Below are 20,793 nucleotides of genomic sequence, written 5' to 3'. Positions count from 1 at the left end.
TTAATGAAGTCCTTTGTGTATTTTTCTTCATCTGTAAATTGGAGATGATAATGGGTACTTACATCATAGGAAGGTTGGAAGGGTTAAATGAGTTAATGCTTCTCAAATGCTTATACAAGAGCCTGGAACATAGTAAGTGTTCAGTAGATGTCAGCTGCCATAATAATTATTATTAATTTTTATATTATATAGAGATTGAAACATTCTACACAGACATTTGATGGATTGACTAGCAAATAAATTTTAGTGAACTGAAATTCAGGATCTGTTTTTCCATGTCCACACATTAGCAAGGGACTAATTCACTTAATTAATGTAGAAGATGTTTATTGAATTTATGCCATGGACTATATTAGGCATTTTGAAGAATACAGGGTCATTTCCCTCTAGAAGCTTTTACTTAAAATGCTTAATAGAAGAGCAGGAGAGCGTATGAGTGAGTAGCTAAAGCATAGCTAGATGTGGTATAGAAATTTGGCTTATATGAGCTCAGTGAATCTTAAACTTTGTAACAAATTATACAATAAGCCATGTTTTTTGTTCTTGAACAGGTTTCTGCATGTTTGTGCTGAGCTTGGTGAAGAAACATTATCGTCTGCAGTTTTATATGGTGTGTATTAACCATTATTCTGTAGTCACTGTATGTAATAAAAACCTTTACCTTTATTTTTTTCTGTGGTGAGAAGATATAATCTAATCTTCTAGTTGCCTAAATGTGAGGGATATTTGAATTTTGGATTACTATTATATATAAAAAGTTGAAGTTGAAAATTTTTTGAGGATTTAAAAATTTTAACTGTTTCCAAAGTTTTCCTAAAAACTTTTTCTTTGAATATTTTCAAAGGCTATAAAATTAAATTCAAGTATTTGGGTTCCCTAAATTTGTAGAAATTTGAGGTGTTTCCACAGTCTCCTGGACAGTTAGTAAGTCTTGGAAACATCTACCATCTTTTTGTATGGAAAGTAGCTATGTTTACTTGCCCTTAGCCTGGGCATAAGGGGAACAGAGCTTACATTTTCTTGGCAGCTATAGTTAGTTATACAGTCACATGATTCTTCGTGGCCAAAGATACTTCATTCAGTGTATCATTGAACAGTGTTCAGTGTTTTATGAAGTTTATCATTGTACATGATGACCTTCTCTTATTTCCTTAAAAGGTAGCTAATTATAAGACTGTAAAACGCAAAATGTAGTATTTAGATCTGTGAATTCATGTATTAGTAAGGCTTGTTTTGGATTTGGGGTATATTTCCTATTTTTCATGCTGTGCTTTTTCCCATTAAGACATCCTGCTGAGCACCATAGCTGGGAACTTGTAGTATTTCTTACATTTCTAATTTCTGGGGGTCTTGAGAGGAAAGAGTAGAATTCTCAGTGAAAATCTAGAAACCATCAAGACAATTAGAAATACTAGAATCTGCTATGAAAATATAAATGGTTCCTACTGGAAAAAATCATTTATGCATTTGGAAGCAATCAAGGTAGAAGAGAATTGGATTGTATAAGCAGATGAAAATTAAAAAAAAAAAACCAACCAATATAATATATTTTTTGCTGAAATGGAAAATAGGTTTATTTTGAATAAATCAAAATCCTAAGAATTTTGAAAAGTCATAACTTCCAATAAAAATTATGAGACTAGTACATAGAAATGTTAGCGCTTTTTGTTCACAATTTGCTTATACTAATGATGCTAAAAGTGGTTAAAGTGGCCATCTCTCAGGCTAGATGGAATTGATGAAACACAGAGGACTTTGAAATTTGAAATGGAGTACTGTCATTGCACAGAGCTGTGAAGATCAGCTTTCAAGTATGAAAAGATTGAGTTTAAGGGCAATTGATCCCTGCTGGTTTGAATCATTTGAAGTTAGAAATAACTCTTTATTGGAAAATGGTACCATAGTGAACTCAGAGAAAAACCGTTTTTAGCAATTCTAATAACTAGAGAATGCAGCCAGAGTAGAGTTTTAGCTCCTATCTAAATGCCATAGCAACAGCATAAACTTCTCATTATCATTTTAATCTCATGATTCAAGATTATGTTTTTTTTAATATGTCTTTTTTAAACTTAGTAGTGTATCTCAATATTATTAGCATTCGATTTGTGTATAAATTAAGGTTACTTTGTTAAATGTGTTCATGGTTTTCAGATCTCAGTAGGCACTAAAATTAATATAATTTACTAACGGCATTTATTTTGTATGACCTTATCTTATGAAATGTGACCAACAGTCATGCTAGAAATTTGTGATTCAGAATTGCTTCGTGGGCTGCACTGATCCGTTGTGTTCACTAATTGTTGTATTGTTGTGCTATTAACAGTTCGCATGGACTCATGTCACTTTACTGATAACAGTTACTCAGTCACATCTTGTCATCCAAAATCTGTTTGAAGGCATGATATGGTAAGGGGACAGTATTATGCTGCTTTATATTTAAGTCATAGCACTTTTAAAGCTCTTTTACATTCGACAATGTCTTACAGATTTCTACTAAAATGTACTATTTGTTGTTGCTCTATTCCATTAAAATAGCTTACTGAGTTTTGCTTACTGTTTGACAACTGAAGACAAATGCTTTGTTAACAACTGGAAAGCTTCCTTATTCAGGTTTCAAATAAAATGCAGGAAGTCCTCATAAAAGCACCAAACAATTAATTACATTTTCAGGTGTTACTACACCTTAATATGACTTTTTTTAAAAAAACAAAGAATTGTGTTTAAAAAGAGTGTATTGTTTATGTGGGATGCAAAAAAAAAAAAAGAAAAAAGGGAAAGTTTGCTTTTCGGCAAACAATGTGAAAGTTGGGTAAGTTCTACTCTGCCTTTATAATAGGAGTTGGTGTCCAGATTTCGGGTATTTGGAGTTACTTGCTATATAAGCAGTGGGTTGCAGATTCAGAAAGCATTTTTATCAGTTAAAAATTAACTTAAATTATAACAATTATTATAAATTAAAAATAAGAGTGGAGAAAAACTTAAGATTTTAAGAAATCTGACTATATTTTCTCCACATACTTTTAAAATACAGTAATTAAAATCTTCTATAATTGATGGGTTTATTCAAGATAAATTTGTTCCCTTGACAGGTTTGTGTTTTTTTAACCAAGATATGTATGTGTGTGTAAACAATTGGAATCATTTTAAGATTGTCTTCCATATACAAACTTTTAGTTGATGGGAGGCAGTTACTGAAATTAGTAGGGTCTGTACAGTTAGTAGGGTTTTAATGCAACTACAGGCTAAGATAGTATTAAAATAATTTTTCCTGAAGGAGTTTGTATTAAGAGCTTGGTGTAAGTTTATCAGATTATACTGTCTGAACAATTGACTCATTTCTCTTTTGAAAGGCTGTTTTTAAAAAATTATACCATTGTAACTTGTTCCTGTCAGCTGAAAAAAATGCACAACGTGAACGTTGTGAGTTAAGTTTTATTTGGAGCCAAATGAGGACTATAGCCTGGGAGAACAGCCTCTCAGATAGCTCTGAGGACCTGCTGCGAAGAGGTCGGAGGGGAGGTCAGTAATACTTGGTTTTAGTGAAGGGGGCACGTGCCAGCAAGCACACATTTTGGCAGAAGGTTGCTGCTGGTCATGGGGAGCAGATGCCTCCGTTAATGATTTTAGTGCTTTTCTAGATATGAGAAGATGTAAGAAATGGGGCTCATAAAATCTTCTCCTAAAAAATATCTAACTCTCTGAAGGACTGTTCTGCCAGTGTTTCCCAGAGCACACAAGTGCCTCATTCCTGATCTCAGTGCTGAACTCCTTTCAGGGTGTGTTGGAGGTCAGCGACTGCAGTGGCTAGTGACCTAATCCTTGTAGAGCCAGATGGCGAGTGACAGTTTTTAGTTGGCATTGCTCATAAAACTGAAATTTGAAAGTCCATAGCTATAGAAATTGATTGTTTAATTTTAAAGTTAAGTTGATTATTTAATATTTTCATTAGCAATATTCTTCTCATATGTTTATAGATTTTGCTCTGCTTAATTGCTAAATGGGCAAATTTGGTTGGTATTTATTGTGTCTGTTAATTAATCTTTTAGTACGTGCTGTGTTCTGGGCTAGGCTGCAATGTAATCCAAAGGATTATTGCATTGGTTCATTATGAGTCATAAGCTGTAGAAATAGTTGCCACTTAATCATACGGACTTTTTTTTTTTTTTAAGGTTCCTTGTTCCAATATCAAGTGTTATTTGCAATGACATAACTGCTTACCTTTTTGGATTTTTTTTTGGAAGAACTCCATTAATTAAGGTAATGGAAAAATACCACAAGCGAACCCTGACCATAACTTAAAAGATTAGCCACTGGAGAAATTCCCAGCCATTTGGTGCTGTTGCACATTTTTGATTTCTGAGGTGCTTTGATTTTCCTTAGTTGCCCTCAGCAGCCACAGTGCAGAGGCAGTGATCTGTATTTCCCAATGATTCCGTCTGGTTCTTCATCAGATACTCTCTTGGCTCCTTGGTCATTTCCCCTCTCTCGTGAAGGCTCATGTCATCTTTTTGCTGGTTTCTTTCCCTTGGCTGTTGTGCGGTTCTTTATTCTGCTTCCCAACAACCCTCTAAACAGGCCTGTCCTTGACTCTGCTTTCCTCTCAAGCCATCTCATTTGTCTCCTCCTTCACCAGATTGTTTGAAAGTGTATATTATACCATTGTCACATACTCATGTCCATTTGAAAGACTTTTATACCCAAATTTGTTTTAAGAAAAAATTTGAGGTCCTACAATAAAACACTGATGAATGATGCAAGTGATAAGGAAAAGTGAAGATAAGGGACAGGAAAGTACACATGAGGAGACCATGTAGTTTTGCCTTAGATTTGGTTCTGTTTACAGTCAGTGGAGGCAAAGAAGAAAATGAAGTAATTTATACAGTTCCCATCTTGGGAAAGAAAGAAAGAAACCAACTCCTCATGGAAAAACAGACCTTTTTCTAGAACTGATTTCTTTTAAAAATAAAAATAAAAAAGCTTTTCACGCTGGGGCTACATAGAGGATTCACTCAGTTCAGATATTGGGCAAAGTCTTTTATAACATTCTGACAAATGCATTAATTGGCTATTTTGATGTAATCACATGAAGGCATTTATGGAGGGACTGAGACAATTGTTGAGATAGAAAACCTGTTTTGTTCAGAGTGATGTAAGGATAGTTTATCATTCCTAGAGGAGTGCGTGGACGGCCTGTCCTTCAAAAACACCTTCCTTAAATTCTTCCCCACATAGGAGTCCAGCACACAGCATTAAGCTGAGCTGTGGGGATACTGGCCAGTAAGCTATATACATTTTTAAAGTCTCTAAAGCTTATTTCAGCACAAGAGCAAGTGGTGAAGTAGTCAAGGATTTTATACCAGCTGAGAAGTTGTTGGCTTAGGAGCCCTCAGAGGCTGTAGAAGAATCTCACTGTCTGATTTTGAACATCAATTTCTAGTGAATTACCAGGCTGGATTAGTTGTATAATATACGCAGATGTAATTAAGCAAGTTAACCCCTAAATCAGTATGATATGGGGGGCTTCCCTGGTGGCGCAGTGGTTGAGAGTCCGCCTGCCAATGCAGGGGACACGGGTTCGTGCCCTGGTCCGGGAAGATCCCACATGCCGCGGAGTGGCTAGGCCCATGAGCCATGGCCGCTGAGCCTGTGCATCCAGAGCCTGTGCTCCGCAACGGGAGAGGCCACAACAGTGAGAGGCCCACGTACCACAAAAAGAAAAAAATTAAAATAAAAAAAATATATATATATGATATGGGTCAATTTAATTCGATGAGCTATCTTTAAAATAATCAGCAGGCACTTCTGAATTTGAGTCAACTCCTACTTCATGACAATAATATTGAATTATCCTAGGAGACATTGTATATCAGTCACTTCTCTATGGCGGAATTGTTGTCAGATTGGTCAAGAAAGCCTTGGTACTTTATAAACTTCAGGACAAGCGCTCATGTAGTTTAGCATATCACCCATTTCTATCTCAGAAACTTCCCTCCGATATTTATTTGGCTTCTGTTCCCATTGATCCACTGAAAGGAACATCACAGAGGCTGTCAGTGATCTCCTGACGATCATAGCCCTGTACTGAGTCCTTATCTTACAGAGCACCTCAGCCAGTTAGCACTGTCTACTCCTAAATCTTTTTCTCCTGCCCCTGCTTCACCAAGTTCTAGACTTTCCTCCAGATTTCTCTCCCTGAATGCTCCATGGACTAATAAACAATAGCCGGAATTTGAAACAAACAGTATTCTCAGAAGCCCAATATGTTTCTTCATGGAGAAAGACATATATAGTGACTAAAGGAGGGAGGATATGTGCATACTTGTGAGGCAAATACTGTACCTAGGGCTGTGGAGCTTTTTGCCATTTCAGAAAGAGGACTGTTGTAAGCTTGGCATTTGGGAATATATGAAAATCTGGGGTGCTGCAGAATCCATGTTTTGTTATACTCATTCTATTTTTGATCAGTAGTAGGTCAACACAGACCGTGTATACTTAGAATGAATGAATATGTCTCATCCTTATTACATTATTCTGGGGGTTTATATAAGCATGAACATTATGGGACAATTATTTCAGCATAGAGTTTATAGTCCTTTGAGTGAAAAAAGCAAATTGAGGCTATTTACAGAAACAAACATATTCACAGTATGTAGGATGTCTGAAGGCCTAATATGTGTTCGACTCTACTAGAGAGATTTGCACAAATAAATCACCATCATGGACTGAAGGAAAAAGGGTTGCAAAGCCTTTCCAATATGAAAAAAAGAAGGAGAGAGGTACAAGGTATTATGGGAATTTATTGAACATATGTATCTGTGTGTTTTGTGAGTGCAGTAACTCTTTCTAATTCTATTTGGCCTTTTTCAGTTGTCTCCTAAAAAGACTTGGGAAGGATTCATTGGCGGTTTCTTTTCCACAGTCATCTTTGGATTCATTGTGAGTTTCACTAGGATTTTTATTTTATTTATATTTTGAAAAGTGGTAGCAAGTTTATTAGTCTAGTCTGAACCTAAAAGAATTAAATCAGAAAATGCTAATAATGTATTAACTGAAGCCCACTAGACGGAATCCACAGGCATACCTCAGAGATATTGCAGCTTCAGTTCCAGGCCACCACAATAAAGCGAGTATTGCTATAACGCAAGTCACGTGAATGTTTTGGTTTCCCAATGCATATAAAAGTTACAGTTACATTATACTGTAGTCTATTAAGTGTGTACTAGATTAAGTCTAAAAAAAACAGTGTATATGCCTTAATTTTAAATACTTTATGGCTAAAAAATGCTAAGCATCATCTGTGCCTTCGTTGAGTCATAATCTTTTTGCTGGCGGGGGGTCTTGCCCGGATGTTGATGCTGCTGACTGATCAGGGTGGTGGTTGCTGAAGGTGGGTGGCTGAGGCAGTCTCTTGAATAAGACAGCAAGGAGGTCTGCCACATCGATCGTCTCTTCTTTCATGAAGGATTTCTCTGTAGCATGCAAGGCTGTTTGATAGCACTTTACCCTGCTCAGTAGAACTTCTTTCAGAATTGGAGTCAACCCTCTCAAACTCTGCAACTGCTTTACCAACTACGTTTATGTAATATTCTAAATCCTTTGTTGTCATTTCAACAGTCTTCACAGCATCTTCACCAGGAATAGAGTTCATCTCAAGAAACCACTTTGTTTACTCATTCATAAGTAATTCCTCATCCGTGAACGTTTTATAATGAGATTGCAGCAATTCATTCCCCTCTTCAGGCTCCACTTCTAATTCTCTTGCTATTTTACCACATCTGTAGTTACTTCCTCCACTGAAGTCTTGCAGTTGGAAGAATGGTGCCATTAGACTTGTTTGAGGCAGGGTTGCCATAGACCTTCAATTTGTGAAAAACACAGTACCTGTGAAGCACAATAAAGTGAGTGCAATAAAATGAGGTATGCCTGCATTGTATAGCCCAGTAACTCTCATCCTGGCCTCATAACAGAACCACCTGGGGAGCTTACACAACACCTATGTCCCAGCCCTCTTCCAGGTCAATTAACTCCCTCAGCTGATTCTCATATAAAGCTAGGCTTGAGACCTGCTGTTGTGTTTTGGTAGTTTCTAACAGCTGTTCTGCCTTGTGGGTGCACAGGTGCTGGGACGGGTGGTGGCTTTGAATAAAAGCAGAGAATGCAAATGATATTGAAGAGTTCTGTCTCTTTAACACGTGCCAGCTGCTTGGCCTAGTGGGTGCTTACTGCTGTGAGTCCAGTTTACAGAAAAAGCTTGTTAAAAATAATTGATGTTTACTTTTAGCTATGAATAATGGATATTGTTAATGTTTTAAAAATTAGTGTACAGTTATGGAATTTATGTTTTTATTCAAAGGTGTCTTGTGAGAAATCAAAAAAGGTACAGAAAAATGGCTGGATATAAGATAAATATACCAAAAAAAATTACTGTCAGGAAGTTTAATTTTTTAAGAGTCTTGTCCCTAACAGTTCTAGAATATATTCTATAGCCAAATATAGAGTGACTAATAACAACATGGAGCTTTGAGAGGGAGCAAATATACGAATAAGTGGAAATGGGCCAGGCTGGAGGGGAAAACCACCATAATTCCTGTTTATCAGTGTAGTTCATTCTCAATGAAAATTGCGATAGAATTAAAAAAATTATTCCAGTGTTTATTTGTTAGAATATCAATGAGGTAATAACTGATGAACAGAATAATGAAAAGGGATCTGGTCCTGTCCAATGATTATACATTACGAAGAAGGGATTATTAAGTTAAATACTACTACAAGAGTCTAGTATCATTAAAGACAATTTAGAAATACTACAAGAACAGCCATATCATTGGAAGAAAATAAAGAGCTATCCTATAAGAATGTAATGCATGATGAAATAAGGAGGAGGGAGCTTATATATTTTTTAATAAGTAATTTTGAGGAAACTGGTTGTTTGGAAGCAAAATCAACTTATATCCATTTCTAGTGTCATATTTGCACTTCTATCAACCATTTTTGAGCAGTATAATGGTGTGAATGTCTGTAAAAGAAAGAAAATGAACTATTGTATAGCAATTTAAATTTGTAATAAGATATTTTGTTTTTATGTATCTTCTTCCATGGCTGAGGACAGATAGTTTTAAAAATTGCAGTGATGTGTCCAGGGAAAGAATAATTTAGTCAACATTGTCTGGGTTGGTTAAGAACAATGGTGTTTTTCACCTGTGCTGTTTTCTTAGTAATTTTGAATCACTGTTTATTTTTTTAATTGATGAAATTAATATAACCTTTATGCAAGAAACTTTAGTCCTGTACTCTCCCATACCTTTATAATTGTTAGCTTCTGCTGACATTAAATGTGTTCTTAAAAAAAGTAAAACCTTGCTATAATTCTTGTCTAAATGTTCAAATTGGCTTCTTTTTCTAACTTTCCCCTTCCCTCTTTCCCTATACTGAGATTATAATCATACGGATTTCCAAAAAGTTTTGTTTTCTAATGGCTTTTTAAAGTTTTTTATTCCATCAGTTATGGTCAGTTAACTTTGAAAATACATGGCAGGATGTGAATGCGAGGAAAATTTGGCATTCTGTTTCTGGCCTTTCTGACACATAACATATATACGTTTAAAAAATTTTATATATATACACACACGCACACACACACACACACATACACATACATATATTTTCATGCAATGTTTTACAAACGCTTGCTTTGTTATTTAGGCCGCTTACGTGTTATCCAAATACCAGTACTTTGTCTGCCCAGTGGAATACCGAAGTGATGTAAACTCCTTCGTTACAGAATGTGAACCCTCAGAACTTTTCCAGCTTCAGAGTTATTCACTTCCTCCCTTTTTGAAGGCATTGTTGAGACGGGTAAGATAAACATGGTGGGGATCCTCCCTCCCAAAAATTAAGCTTCATTTATTGCAAGAGATCGATTTCTGCAGAATTTTTAACTCTGTAATACAGATCATTGTCTGCTTGACATCAATCATATATTCTATCCCCTTGTGATTTCCCTTTTTTGTATATAAAGTGAATATTACTGTCACAAACCAGTTGTCTGTTAGAAACTTACTTGCCTAATGGTTTGAATACTGGTGGTAATTTATCTTGAAAACATTTTTAAATGTCTCTTAGATTTCTACAAATCAAATGAGTTATAATGAGTTTCACGTGTAACTGGTATAAATTGACTCAATTTAAAACTTAATTAAAATTCACCAGCTCAAAAATTACTTGATTTTTAGGGGACTTTTACTAGTACAGAAAGCTGCTGTTTCTAAAAATCACTTTCCCTTCCAAAAACACTGCTGCCATTTAAAGGTAACCTTGAAGGATGTTGACATGCTGTCCAGTAGATCCCTGCTGATCTATGCTACCAGGACTAGTGGGTGGTTGGTTAAAGTGGGGAATCAAATAATTGTGTGTGTGTACACATGAATGCATCTGAAACATTTATTATTTATTTATTTATTTGGCCGTGCTACACAGCTTGCGGGATCTTAGTTCCCTGACCAGGAATTGAACCCTGGGCTCTGGCAGTGAAAGCACCAAGTCCTAATCACTGGACCTCCAGGGAATTCCCTGAAATATTTAACTTTTAACTAAAGTTACTTTTTAAGAAGAAGGTTAACCAACAAATTATTTCTCTACTTGAGGGCTCAATACATTGATTCCAAGAATTTTTTCAGTGTCCAAGCCATCTATTATCTGCTGTAAAACTCTTTGATACTGCTCATCTTTGATTGGGGCAAGGCCGTTCCTTTGCGAACAGGTCCAAAGATTGGAGTTCTTAGTGATCTTTCTTAAACCACACCCATTATGCACTCTCTACAATTTGTAGTTTCAGTTTATTTAAAGTGGAATAAGAACTAAGAATTTACAAAATAATTTGGCTGCAGAATTCTTCTCAACTTTTCATAATTGTCTTGCTGATGTTAATTTTGGTAGAAAATAAAGCATTTTATTTTCAGGTGTTTCCACAGCATTTAACTTAATTTTAAGAGAAAGACCAACTTTCCCATCATTTGTCATATAAAATTAAAGTGAAATAAAATACAAGTACAAAATACATTATATAATTACAAAAACAAAGTGCTACTGGTAAAAAACAATGTCAGAAATTAACTGATTCTTGGTAAGCCTATGACCCAAGTGATGTAGAAGTTTCTAGACAAATTAGAAAAGTAGCCTATCAGATTTTAGCACACCAGGCGCTTTCAGTACGCTTACACAGGGAATAGGGAGTGCTGGCTGAATAAGCAGAGTGGTAACGAGAGCTTACACATTTATTTTTTCCTATGATCTTGAAAGTTTGTGAAATTAACAAAAATATGGCATGTGCTTTGACTTAGTGTTTATATATAATGGCTCTGAGTTTAGGTGGCGTGCTCGAATACATTTTTCATGCAGTTAGCCCCAACCCCTCTCCTTTTTCTTCCCTCTTTAGGAAACAATAAGCTTGTATCCTTTCCAGATACACAGCATTGCTCTTTCCACATTTGCATCTTTGATTGGCCCATTCGGAGGATTCTTTGCCAGCGGATTCAAAAGAGCTTTCAAAATCAAGGTGTGTGTTTTAGATTCCTTGTTACAGTGTTACAGAATATAATTAGAGAATGTAATATAGTTGGAATTTGGTTCTCTTTTGGTCTCCCGCATTAAGCCCCTGGGCAAAAACTTTTCCACCCTATTTGTGTCAGCCTCACAGAGTATATATTCTTTCTTGTTAGGTTTTGGTCATGCCGTGTTAATACATTTTAAAGTGGTATATCACCCTTTTTTCTAGAAATGGCATGTGTCACTTGATGCTGGGACAGACACAGAATCTTGGTCCTTCAAGTGTTCATCCAAGAATCCAGCTATGAATTGTCTAAGTTTAGTGTCCTGTCACAGTCTCAAGTGAAGGGAAGTGCAAGAGTGCCTTTGGATATGTAACTCTCCATTCTGCTGGACCAGGGGTCAGCAAACTCTTTCTGTAAAGGGCCAAATCATACGCTAATAGCAACAATATCGCAAACTACTCAGTTCTGAAGTCTTCCACCATAGTGTGAGAGCCCCATGGACAATACATCAATGAGTGAGTGTGGCTGGGTTCTAATAAAACTTTACTTACAAGAAACAGGCAGCGGGCTGGAATTGGTCTGTGGGACATAGTTTGCTGATCCCTGTTCCAGATACTTAAAATTAGCCCTATGTTTTGTTTACCTTAAATTCTCGTAAAGTGAGATATATTTGGCCTATTATCTCAACTCTCCTCACATGGCTTCACTAAGTTAAGACTGAATGTGTGCCATTGGGAGTTAGAGAGTGTCTACTGAAGGTGGGGTGCTCAGGGCAAGCTTCTCTGAGGAGGTGGCGTTTAAGCAGGGATACCAGGAAAGGAAGAGAATGAGTCCTGCAGAGAAATTGAAGGAAGGGAGTTCCAGCAAGTGCAAAGGAGTAGAGGAGATCAGCTGCTGGAAGGGGAAGAGGAACACTGTGGCCATGGTAGGGAGTAGGTGGTCAGACTACAGAGAGTGGTGGCCAGATCCCAGAGGCCAGGGAAATAAATACGCGAACTCAGCGAGCACTTGCAATGGGGAAGATACTACCTTAGGTGGAATGCAATATGCAAAAGTGTACAAGATGTTGTCCCTGTTCTCATGATGCTCACCACCGACTAGGGGAGATAATACACATCCACAAAGAATCGTAGCAATAGCTATGCAAGACGAGAAGCCTGTAAAGGCTGCAAACAGCAAAGTGGGATGGAGTTACCACGGCTCTATTGTGCTTGGGTTAGTAGGGAAGAGAAGGAAGGAAATGTGTTGGCAAAAATTAACCAAAGAGTTTTTCAATAGTTGTTTTAAACAGAGAAATGTTATGTTTAGAATGGTCTTTAATGGTCTCCAATCCAAGGTTTCTTGGTGAATGGTGAGGTTTCTTTTCATGTCTGAAATGAAGGTAGAATCGCTGTTGCATTTTAGAGGTTTTTAGGCTGCTTGAGTAAACGAGAAGGACAATTAGTCATTTACATTTCCTGGGCCCTGACACGTGTAGATGGATCTATACAGGGTCAATCTGCAGAGGCTTACTAACCATTCCCTTAATCTGGCCATTTAATGGACTAACATGTCCCAAATGAACTATCTATTTTGATTTCCTTTTTACCCCAACACATTAAAAAAAAGAAATATTTATCACAGTAGTAAAATATTTATTTCAGAGTAAGAACCATTAGGATAAACATGAGCTAGAACCAGTTGTATATCTGTCAACAACACTAAAATAGCTCCCCAAATAGTTTCTGATTAAACAGAAGAGCCAGCTATAAGATTAGATTAGTAATAGCTGATAGCATTTTTGATTTAGAAAAAGTTTTATTAACTAAAAAAAGTTAGTGCTAGATTTAATTAATATTTAATTAGTGTTATTTGAAAGCTGTGTGTCAATTCAATAGTCATTCTAACATAGGCACATATTCCAACATGCAGTTTTAATCTGTTGGACATGTTCTAATAAGTTTGTATTTAGTGGGAAAATCCAATAGTAAAGTATTTTCCTTCAAGTCCATGATGTCAAGGAGACATTTACAGGTAGGAATTTTAGAGCAGGTGATTTTTTTGAAAAGTTACTAATATGTTTGTTTTTTTCTGAAGGATTTTGCAAACACCATTCCTGGACATGGAGGGATAATGGACAGATTTGATTGCCAGTATTTGATGGCAACTTTTGTGCATGTGTACATCACAAGTTTTATAAGGTACTTCTAGATTTTTAAAAAATGTTTTATTAGATGATTTCTTGGAGTTCTCATTTCGATAGGCATTAGTTTGAATTCGTTACTTTTTTTGTCATTGGTAATCTATAATAGCGAAGGGAACGGTGGCTCCTGGAACCGTGTCACACTGTAGCCTTGGGCAGTATGATTAAATTATAATTATTTCCCTTACATTTGAACAAGTTAAAAAAATAGTATATGTCATAGTCTAATAGGGCTGAGTTAAGATTCAGTTAGAGTGGGTGAATGGTACTAGATTTGGAACAGCAGGAGATTTAATTTCTCAACTGTGGACATTGTGGTGACAGTGAACCCTAAGAGTTACTTAAAAAGGAGGAGGACATAATGATTCATCCAGTCCACCAGTTATTGCTTGAGTGCCTGTTATGTGTTGGGGCATGTTCTGGGCATGGATATAGCAGAGAACAAAACAAACCAAGTTCCTGTCCTCAGGGCTTATTTTCTTCCTGGGGAGTTGGAGGGAGAAGGGGCAGAAGTGGAGAACAAACAAATGTAGCTTGTCTGGTGGTTATAAGAGCCATGGAGAAAAACAGAGCAGTCCGCAGGATTATGGGTGTGTATGTGGTGGGGGTGGGGGGTGGAGAGGCGGGGAGGGGTAGGTGGAGGGTGTTGCTGTTTTATATGGGGTGCTTTATTCTCATTACTAAACTTTAATGTTTTGGATCTGCCCTGAAATGCCAGTTTGAGGTGTGAAAGCTAACCACATCAACCACATGTTTACTTTATATGCCATGGCCTCTACTGGTGTCTGAGCCTAGAAAACCTGTATTTCCTTTAGAGTTATGTGGATTGAAACTCATATTTATAGGTCTCTAAATATGCATTTTAAATATATACCCATAGTAGTGTGAGCATTTCTGTATTAACTTTTATTTTCCTTGAGCCGTCTTGTTAGGAGTTTATCTATTTCATTAATCTTTTCAAAGAATCAAATTCTGACTTCACCTTTCTCTGTTGTGTATTTGTTTTCTATTTCATTGATGTCTACTCTCATCTTTCATTCCTTTATCTTTTTTAAAAACTGTATTGCCGTATAGCTGATTTACAATGCTGTGCTAGTTTCAGGTGTAGAGCAAAGTGATTCAGTTTTACAAATATTCATTCTTTTTCAGACTATTTACCCATATAGGTTATTATAGAATATTGAGTAGAGTTCCCTGTGCTATACAGTAGGTCCTTGTTGGTTATCTATTTTATATATAGTAGTGTGTGTATGTTAATCACAAGCTCCTAATTTATCGGCCCCCCCCGCCATGTTTCGCCTTTGGTAACCATAAGTTTGTTTTCGAAATCTGTGAGTCTGTTTCTGTTTTGTAAATAAGTTCATTTGTAAAAATTAGATTCCATATATGAGTGATATCGTATGGTATTTGTCCTTGTCTGACTTACTTCACTTACTTTACTTAGTATGATAATCTCTAGGTCCATCCGTGTTGCTGCAAATGGCATTATTTTGTTCTTTTTTATGGCTGAGTAATATTCCATTGTATATATGTACATCTTCTTTATCTACTCCTCTGTCAATGAACATGTAGGTTACTTCCATGTCTTGGCTATTGTACCATAGTGCTGCAGTGAATATTGGGGTTGCATGTATCTTTTTGAATTATGGTTTTCTCTGAATATATGCCCAGGAGTTGGATTGCTGGATCATATGGTAGTTCTATTTTTAATTTTTTAAGGAACCTCTGTAGTGTTCTCCACAGTGGGTTTACCAATTTACATTCCCACCAACAGTGTAGGAGGGTTCCCTTTTCTCCACACCCTCTTTAGCATTTATTGTTTGTGGACTTCTTGATGATGGGCATTCTGACTGGTGTGAGGTGATACTTCATTGTAGTTTTTTAATTTTTTAATTTTATTTTTTTATACAGGAGGTTCTTATTAGTTATCCATTTTATACATATTAGTGTATACATGTCAATCCCAATCTCTCCATTCATCGCACCACCACCACCACCACCTCACCAGTTTCCCCCCTTGGTGTCCATACGTTTGTTCTCTACATCTGTGTCTCTGTTTCTGCCCTGCAAACCGGTTCATCTGTACCATTTTTCTAGGTTCCACATATATGCATTAATATACGGTATTTGCTTTTCTCTTTCTGACTTACTTCACTCTGTATGACAGTCTCTAGATCCATCCACGTCTCTACAAATGACCCAGTTTTGTTCCTTTTTCTGGCTGTACCTCACTGTAGTTTTGATTTGCATTTCTCTGATAATTAATGATGTTGAGCATCTTTCCATGTGCTTCTTGGCCATCTGTATGTCTTCTTTGGAGAAATGTCTATTTAGATCTTCTGCCCATTTTTTGACTGGGTTGTGTTTTTTTGACATAGAGCTGCATGAGTTGTTTGTATATTTTGGAGATTAATCCCTTGTTAGTCTCTTCATTTGCAAATATTTTCTCCCATTCTGTGGGAGGTCTTTTCATTTTGTTTGTGGTTTCCTTTTTCTGTGGAAAAGCTTTTAAGTTTAATTAGGTCTCATTTGTTTATTTATTTTTGTTTTTATTTTCATTACTCTAGGAGGTGGATCCCAAAAGATATTGCTGCAATTTATGTCAAAGAGTGTTCTCCCTATGTTTTCCGCTCAGAGTTTTATAGTGTTCGGCCTTATATTTAGGTCTTTGATCCATTTTGAGTTTATTTTTGTGTATGTATAGTGTTAGAGAATGTTCTAATTTCATTCTTTTACATGTAGCTGTCCAGTTTTCCCAGCACCACTTATTGAAGAGACTGTCTTGAGAATTCTCCATTGTATATTCTTGCCTCCTTTGTCACAGATTAATTGACCATAGGTGTGTGGGTTTACTTCTGGGCTTTCTATCCTGTTCCATTGATCTATATTTCTGGTTTTGCATCCTTTATCTTTCTTTAGGTTCAATTTTCTGTTCCTTCTCAAGCTTCTTGAGATAAAGCTTAGATTACTGATTTTCAGCTTTCTTGTGTAATATATTTATCTAACATTATATATTTCCTCTTAACTACTGCTTTTTGAGTGCTCTTTTTAAGTACTTTCAAGTATTCTCATCCCACATGTTATATGTGTAGTTTCATTTTTCAGATACAAATATTTTCTGATTTCCAGTTCTATATCTTCTTTGACATGGGATTATTTAGAAGTATATTAGAAGTATATTGATTTGCTTCCAAAGAAATGGAGATTTTCTCATTCTCCTTCCTTTTTTGATTTTTGCTTTAATTCCACTGTGGTCAGAAAACATACTCTTTATTACTTCAGTATTAATATTTGTCATGACTTCCTTTGTGCCCAGGCACATTGTCTACTCAGATATACATTGTATGTACACATGAACCAAATATGCATTGTGCAGTTTCAGGATTAGTGTTGTAAGTCAACTGGGTGAAGTTTAGCTAAATCTTCTGTACTGAATTTTTTGGTTTGTTTTTCCATCTGCTTGTTCTGTATCAGTTACGAAGAGAGCTTTGTCAGAATCTCCCAGTTTTTGCTTTATATACGTTGAGGTTGTATTAGGTGTCCACACATTTAGAACTCGTGTCTCACTGTTGAATCACTCTTAGTATCATTCTATAATGCCCATCTTTATATACTACTTGTTTAAAGCTTATTTTGTTGAATATAAGTATAGCTACATCAGCCTTCTTCTTAATTGTGTTTGCATAATATTTCTTTGTCTATCCTTTTATTTTTTGTGTGCCTTTTTCCTTATATTTAAAGTGTGTTTCACTCTTTTCTTCTCACAAGGATTTTCTTTTTTTTATAACCCAGCTGACAATCTTTGTCTTTTTAATTGGAGTATTTAATCCATTTGCATATGATTTATTTACTGATATATTTGAGTATTAGTAATTAGTGGCTTTAAATCCTTAGAACTCTTTATCTGCAGAAGATGGCAGCTTTTAGAGCATTAACTCATACTTTTTTTTTTTTTTGATCTGCTGTTCTCTCAGTAGGGAAAAGTTGTGCTGAGCCATGTTGTCCTCCATTTGAAAGTACACATTTAGACGATTAGAAATACAGAGCTAGAGCCAGTGTGCAACTAGCTGGAAGCCCCTGCTGACAATTTTGCATTTAGCTGAAGTTGCTAGAATAGCATTCCTTTTCTCTGTGGGCCCTACTCTGGGTTTATGTTAGGAAGTTGCTGAATCTTTTGAAGAAACGTAAGGCAAGTTGTGTCCTGACTTGAGTAGACTGTAGCTGCGAGAGACATATGGCTTCAGTTTCTGGCAAATGAGTTGAGCCACGTGTACAAAGGTGACCCATGGGACAGCTAATCCATGCTATTGTGCAATAAGTCATAAATTTAATTACCCATGTAGATGTCTTTCTCAGAATTCTGTGCCATTCTCCATCTTGCTTTTTCTCATTGGATTTCCCTAATCCCTCTCCACAAAAAGTAAGCCCACTCTGCTTTTCCTATTCAAGTGGATTGTAGAAATTGCAAAGAACAATACATCTACATCACAGTCTGAATTAGGTTCATTCTGAATTTAACAAAATAGCACTTTAGCAGTGTAAGTGCAGAAACACAAGTGATCTCCAGCTTATAAATGGGTTGAGTTCTAGTGTGCAAAGGTAGGAAATTGCAATCCCCTTACTGTCATGGTGTCTCTGGAGGGTGGGAATCCTGGTTGGGGTCTTTTCTGACCCAGAGTGCACCATCAGAAGGTGCAGAGAGAAGGGCTGGCATGGGGATGTTGGAGGAGCTTCCCCAGAAGGAGCCGCCCAGGGAGAGGCCCCTGCACAGGCTGGTATGATACCTGTTGGAGAGCAGTGTCACTGCCCAGTGGATACTTTACTTAACACTGCCTGGGCTTATTTCCTCCCCAGTGGGGATGCTGGGCAAGACGGGCAGGGCTCTCCACCTGCTAAAGGAGATCCGCTTTTATTTTGTTTCCTATATTGGGGTTTACCTAAGACCTTCTTTGAAAAAAGGCTGTTGTTCCCATTGTAGATCCCAGGTGGGGGCTTCAGGGCTGGGCTCGGGAAGTGTTCCCCGATGGTATTTCTTCAACAGGGTACCTTCCCTGTCTGACGTTTCTTTGAAGCTAAAGACTTATATTATGTCTTCATGTTCTCTTTTGGTTTATCCTCATCAGGAATGGTCCTTTTTTTTACAGAATGGTTTCCGTGTCTTGTCCAATCTCAGGATTTGCCTTTTTGCAGATTTTTGTGAAACTTAGATCTGCACTCCCTAAATTGCCTCGTGTTCCTGTCTTCTGTGTTTGCACATTCTTCCCACATCTAGACTGTATGCCTCTCAATGCAGATAGTTCTAGGGTTTTTTTTTTTCTCCCTTTGACACTAACGTTGGGCATTAAAGTGGGCTCTGATCAAGAGCTGTTCCGATTCTGTAAAGATTGATCCTCTGCACTTAAATGCATGGTTTATTTTAAATTACAAGTATATGCTTCCTTTAGCTCTCTTAAAATAATAGTGTGAACTTTGTCTTTTCTGCTCTGTTATCAGGGGTCCAAATCCCAGCAAAGTGCTACAGCAGTTGTTGGTGCTTCAACCAGAACAGCAGTTAAATATATACAAAACGCTGAAGACTCATCTCATTGAGAAGGGAATCCTACAGCCCACCTTGAAGGTATAACTGGATCTGGAGAGGGAAGGACTGACAGTAAAGAATTCTACAGGAAAGCACCGACAGATGACATTTTGTAATTGTACAGAAAAGTGTCGAAAATGCAATAGATTGAAGTTTTACAGACATGAATGTTTCTTCTCTGAAATTACTGTGAATATTTAACACTTACTTGATCTAAGTTATGAAATAAGTAGCAAATGCCAGGCAAAATATCCTGTACTTTTTCTAAGTGTATTTTCTGATGTTAACTTCCTTCCCATTACTTGCTAGGTTTCATCACTTAAAAGACTTGTGTTTTAAAGAGTCACAACACTATGAGTAAATTGAGGATGTCTTGAGATTGCACCTGGCAAAGTGCCCTTTGCACAAATATTTACTTTTGTAGTCGGAGTGGCTCTTCATTTCAGCAAAATGTTTTATGTAAGGCACGATAGGAAGTTAGTTCTCCTCTACTTCCTCCTCTTTCAGTCTGAAGTATTTTCTGAAGGGCTGAGTTGGATCCAAAAAAGAAAGACTGTCCACTTTTCAAAGAAGTAAGTAATCATTTGCCAGCGAAAAACATTCCACTTTTAGGTGAGTTTGAAATTCAAGAGAGAGGCTGAAATTTCTACCATTATTGGTTTGCCAGAAAGAGCAGACATCAGACTCTACTTTGATCGAATTGTCTGGAAAAACAAACATAACCTTCTCAAAAACTTTCAAGAGAAACACAGGAGAATTCTGCTATGAAGAACATATGTTCCCATCCTCCACCCATGATCACAACAGACAGTAGCTCAGGAGGCAGCACTGGATGATGACACATGCATAGCCCACCTCTTGGTTGAGTTCTCCACTTTTGTTTCCCTGTGAACTGGTTTCCATAAGTTCTGTAGCCACGAGCATCAGTACATAGGGTAGTGAGTAGGGGTGGTGAATGAGGCAGAGAAGGGGGTGCTCAGCTGAGCCAGAGTGACCCGTCCCTGGATGCGGCTCAGCACACCTGGGTCCTAGGCACCTACCTCTTGGTTCCCGTGAAGCCCACTGGACCCTCACCTGGGAAGAAGCGAGATCTGCCTGGAAACCCATTCCCAGACTAACTCCATGGTAGCAGCTAATTTTTATCACATTCTTCTTTCACATCATGTCAGAAAATCTGAGGCCATCAGCTGATTTTTTTTTTTCTTCCAACAATGAAAATCAAGCAGAAGTGATTCCCACCAAGAACAAAAAGCACACGAATGCCAAACCTTTCCTTTGGGGGACTGGACACTGTAACCAGATGAGAATAAATTTCTTCTCAGTGGATGTAAATAAGCTATTGTTGCTGTGTGCTCTCTACAGCTGTATTTATTGTATTGTACAGTCAGCATTGAAACCTTCAAAAATTGCCTAGTGCTCCTTGGCTAAATGTTCAGAGGAAAAATAGATATATTTTAAAGAATGTTTTGCTAATGAAAAGAGTA

General features: G+C 37.0%; 1 protein-coding gene across 1 annotated transcript in view; it reads left to right on the top strand.

Moving 5' to 3' along the window:
- CDS1 (CDP-diacylglycerol synthase 1) overlaps nucleotides 1–19,354 on the top strand; it is a gene marked incomplete at both ends in the record, with an annotated part of 65,563 nt that extends 46,209 nt beyond the window's left edge. Inside the window, 8 exons of the mRNA XM_082653382.1 lie at nucleotides 552–610; nucleotides 2,324–2,406; nucleotides 4,170–4,257; nucleotides 6,868–6,936; nucleotides 9,703–9,855; nucleotides 11,435–11,554; nucleotides 13,626–13,729; nucleotides 19,225–19,354. Coding sequence (XP_082509508.1) covers nucleotides 552–610; nucleotides 2,324–2,406; nucleotides 4,170–4,257; nucleotides 6,868–6,936; nucleotides 9,703–9,855; nucleotides 11,435–11,554; nucleotides 13,626–13,729; nucleotides 19,225–19,354 — 806 coding nt within the window. The remainder of the gene's footprint in view (nucleotides 1–551; nucleotides 611–2,323; nucleotides 2,407–4,169; nucleotides 4,258–6,867; nucleotides 6,937–9,702; nucleotides 9,856–11,434; nucleotides 11,555–13,625; nucleotides 13,730–19,224) is intronic.
- Between the last annotated feature and the right edge of the window lie 1,439 nt (nucleotides 19,355–20,793).

The sequence above is a fragment of the Grampus griseus genome (assembly GCF_964374135.1).
Source record: "Grampus griseus genome assembly, chromosome: 4".
Classification (NCBI taxonomy): Eukaryota; Metazoa; Chordata; class Mammalia; order Artiodactyla; family Delphinidae; genus Grampus; species Grampus griseus.
The sequence above is the reverse complement of the archived record's forward strand: the minus strand, read 5'-3'. Positions and strand labels throughout refer to the sequence as shown.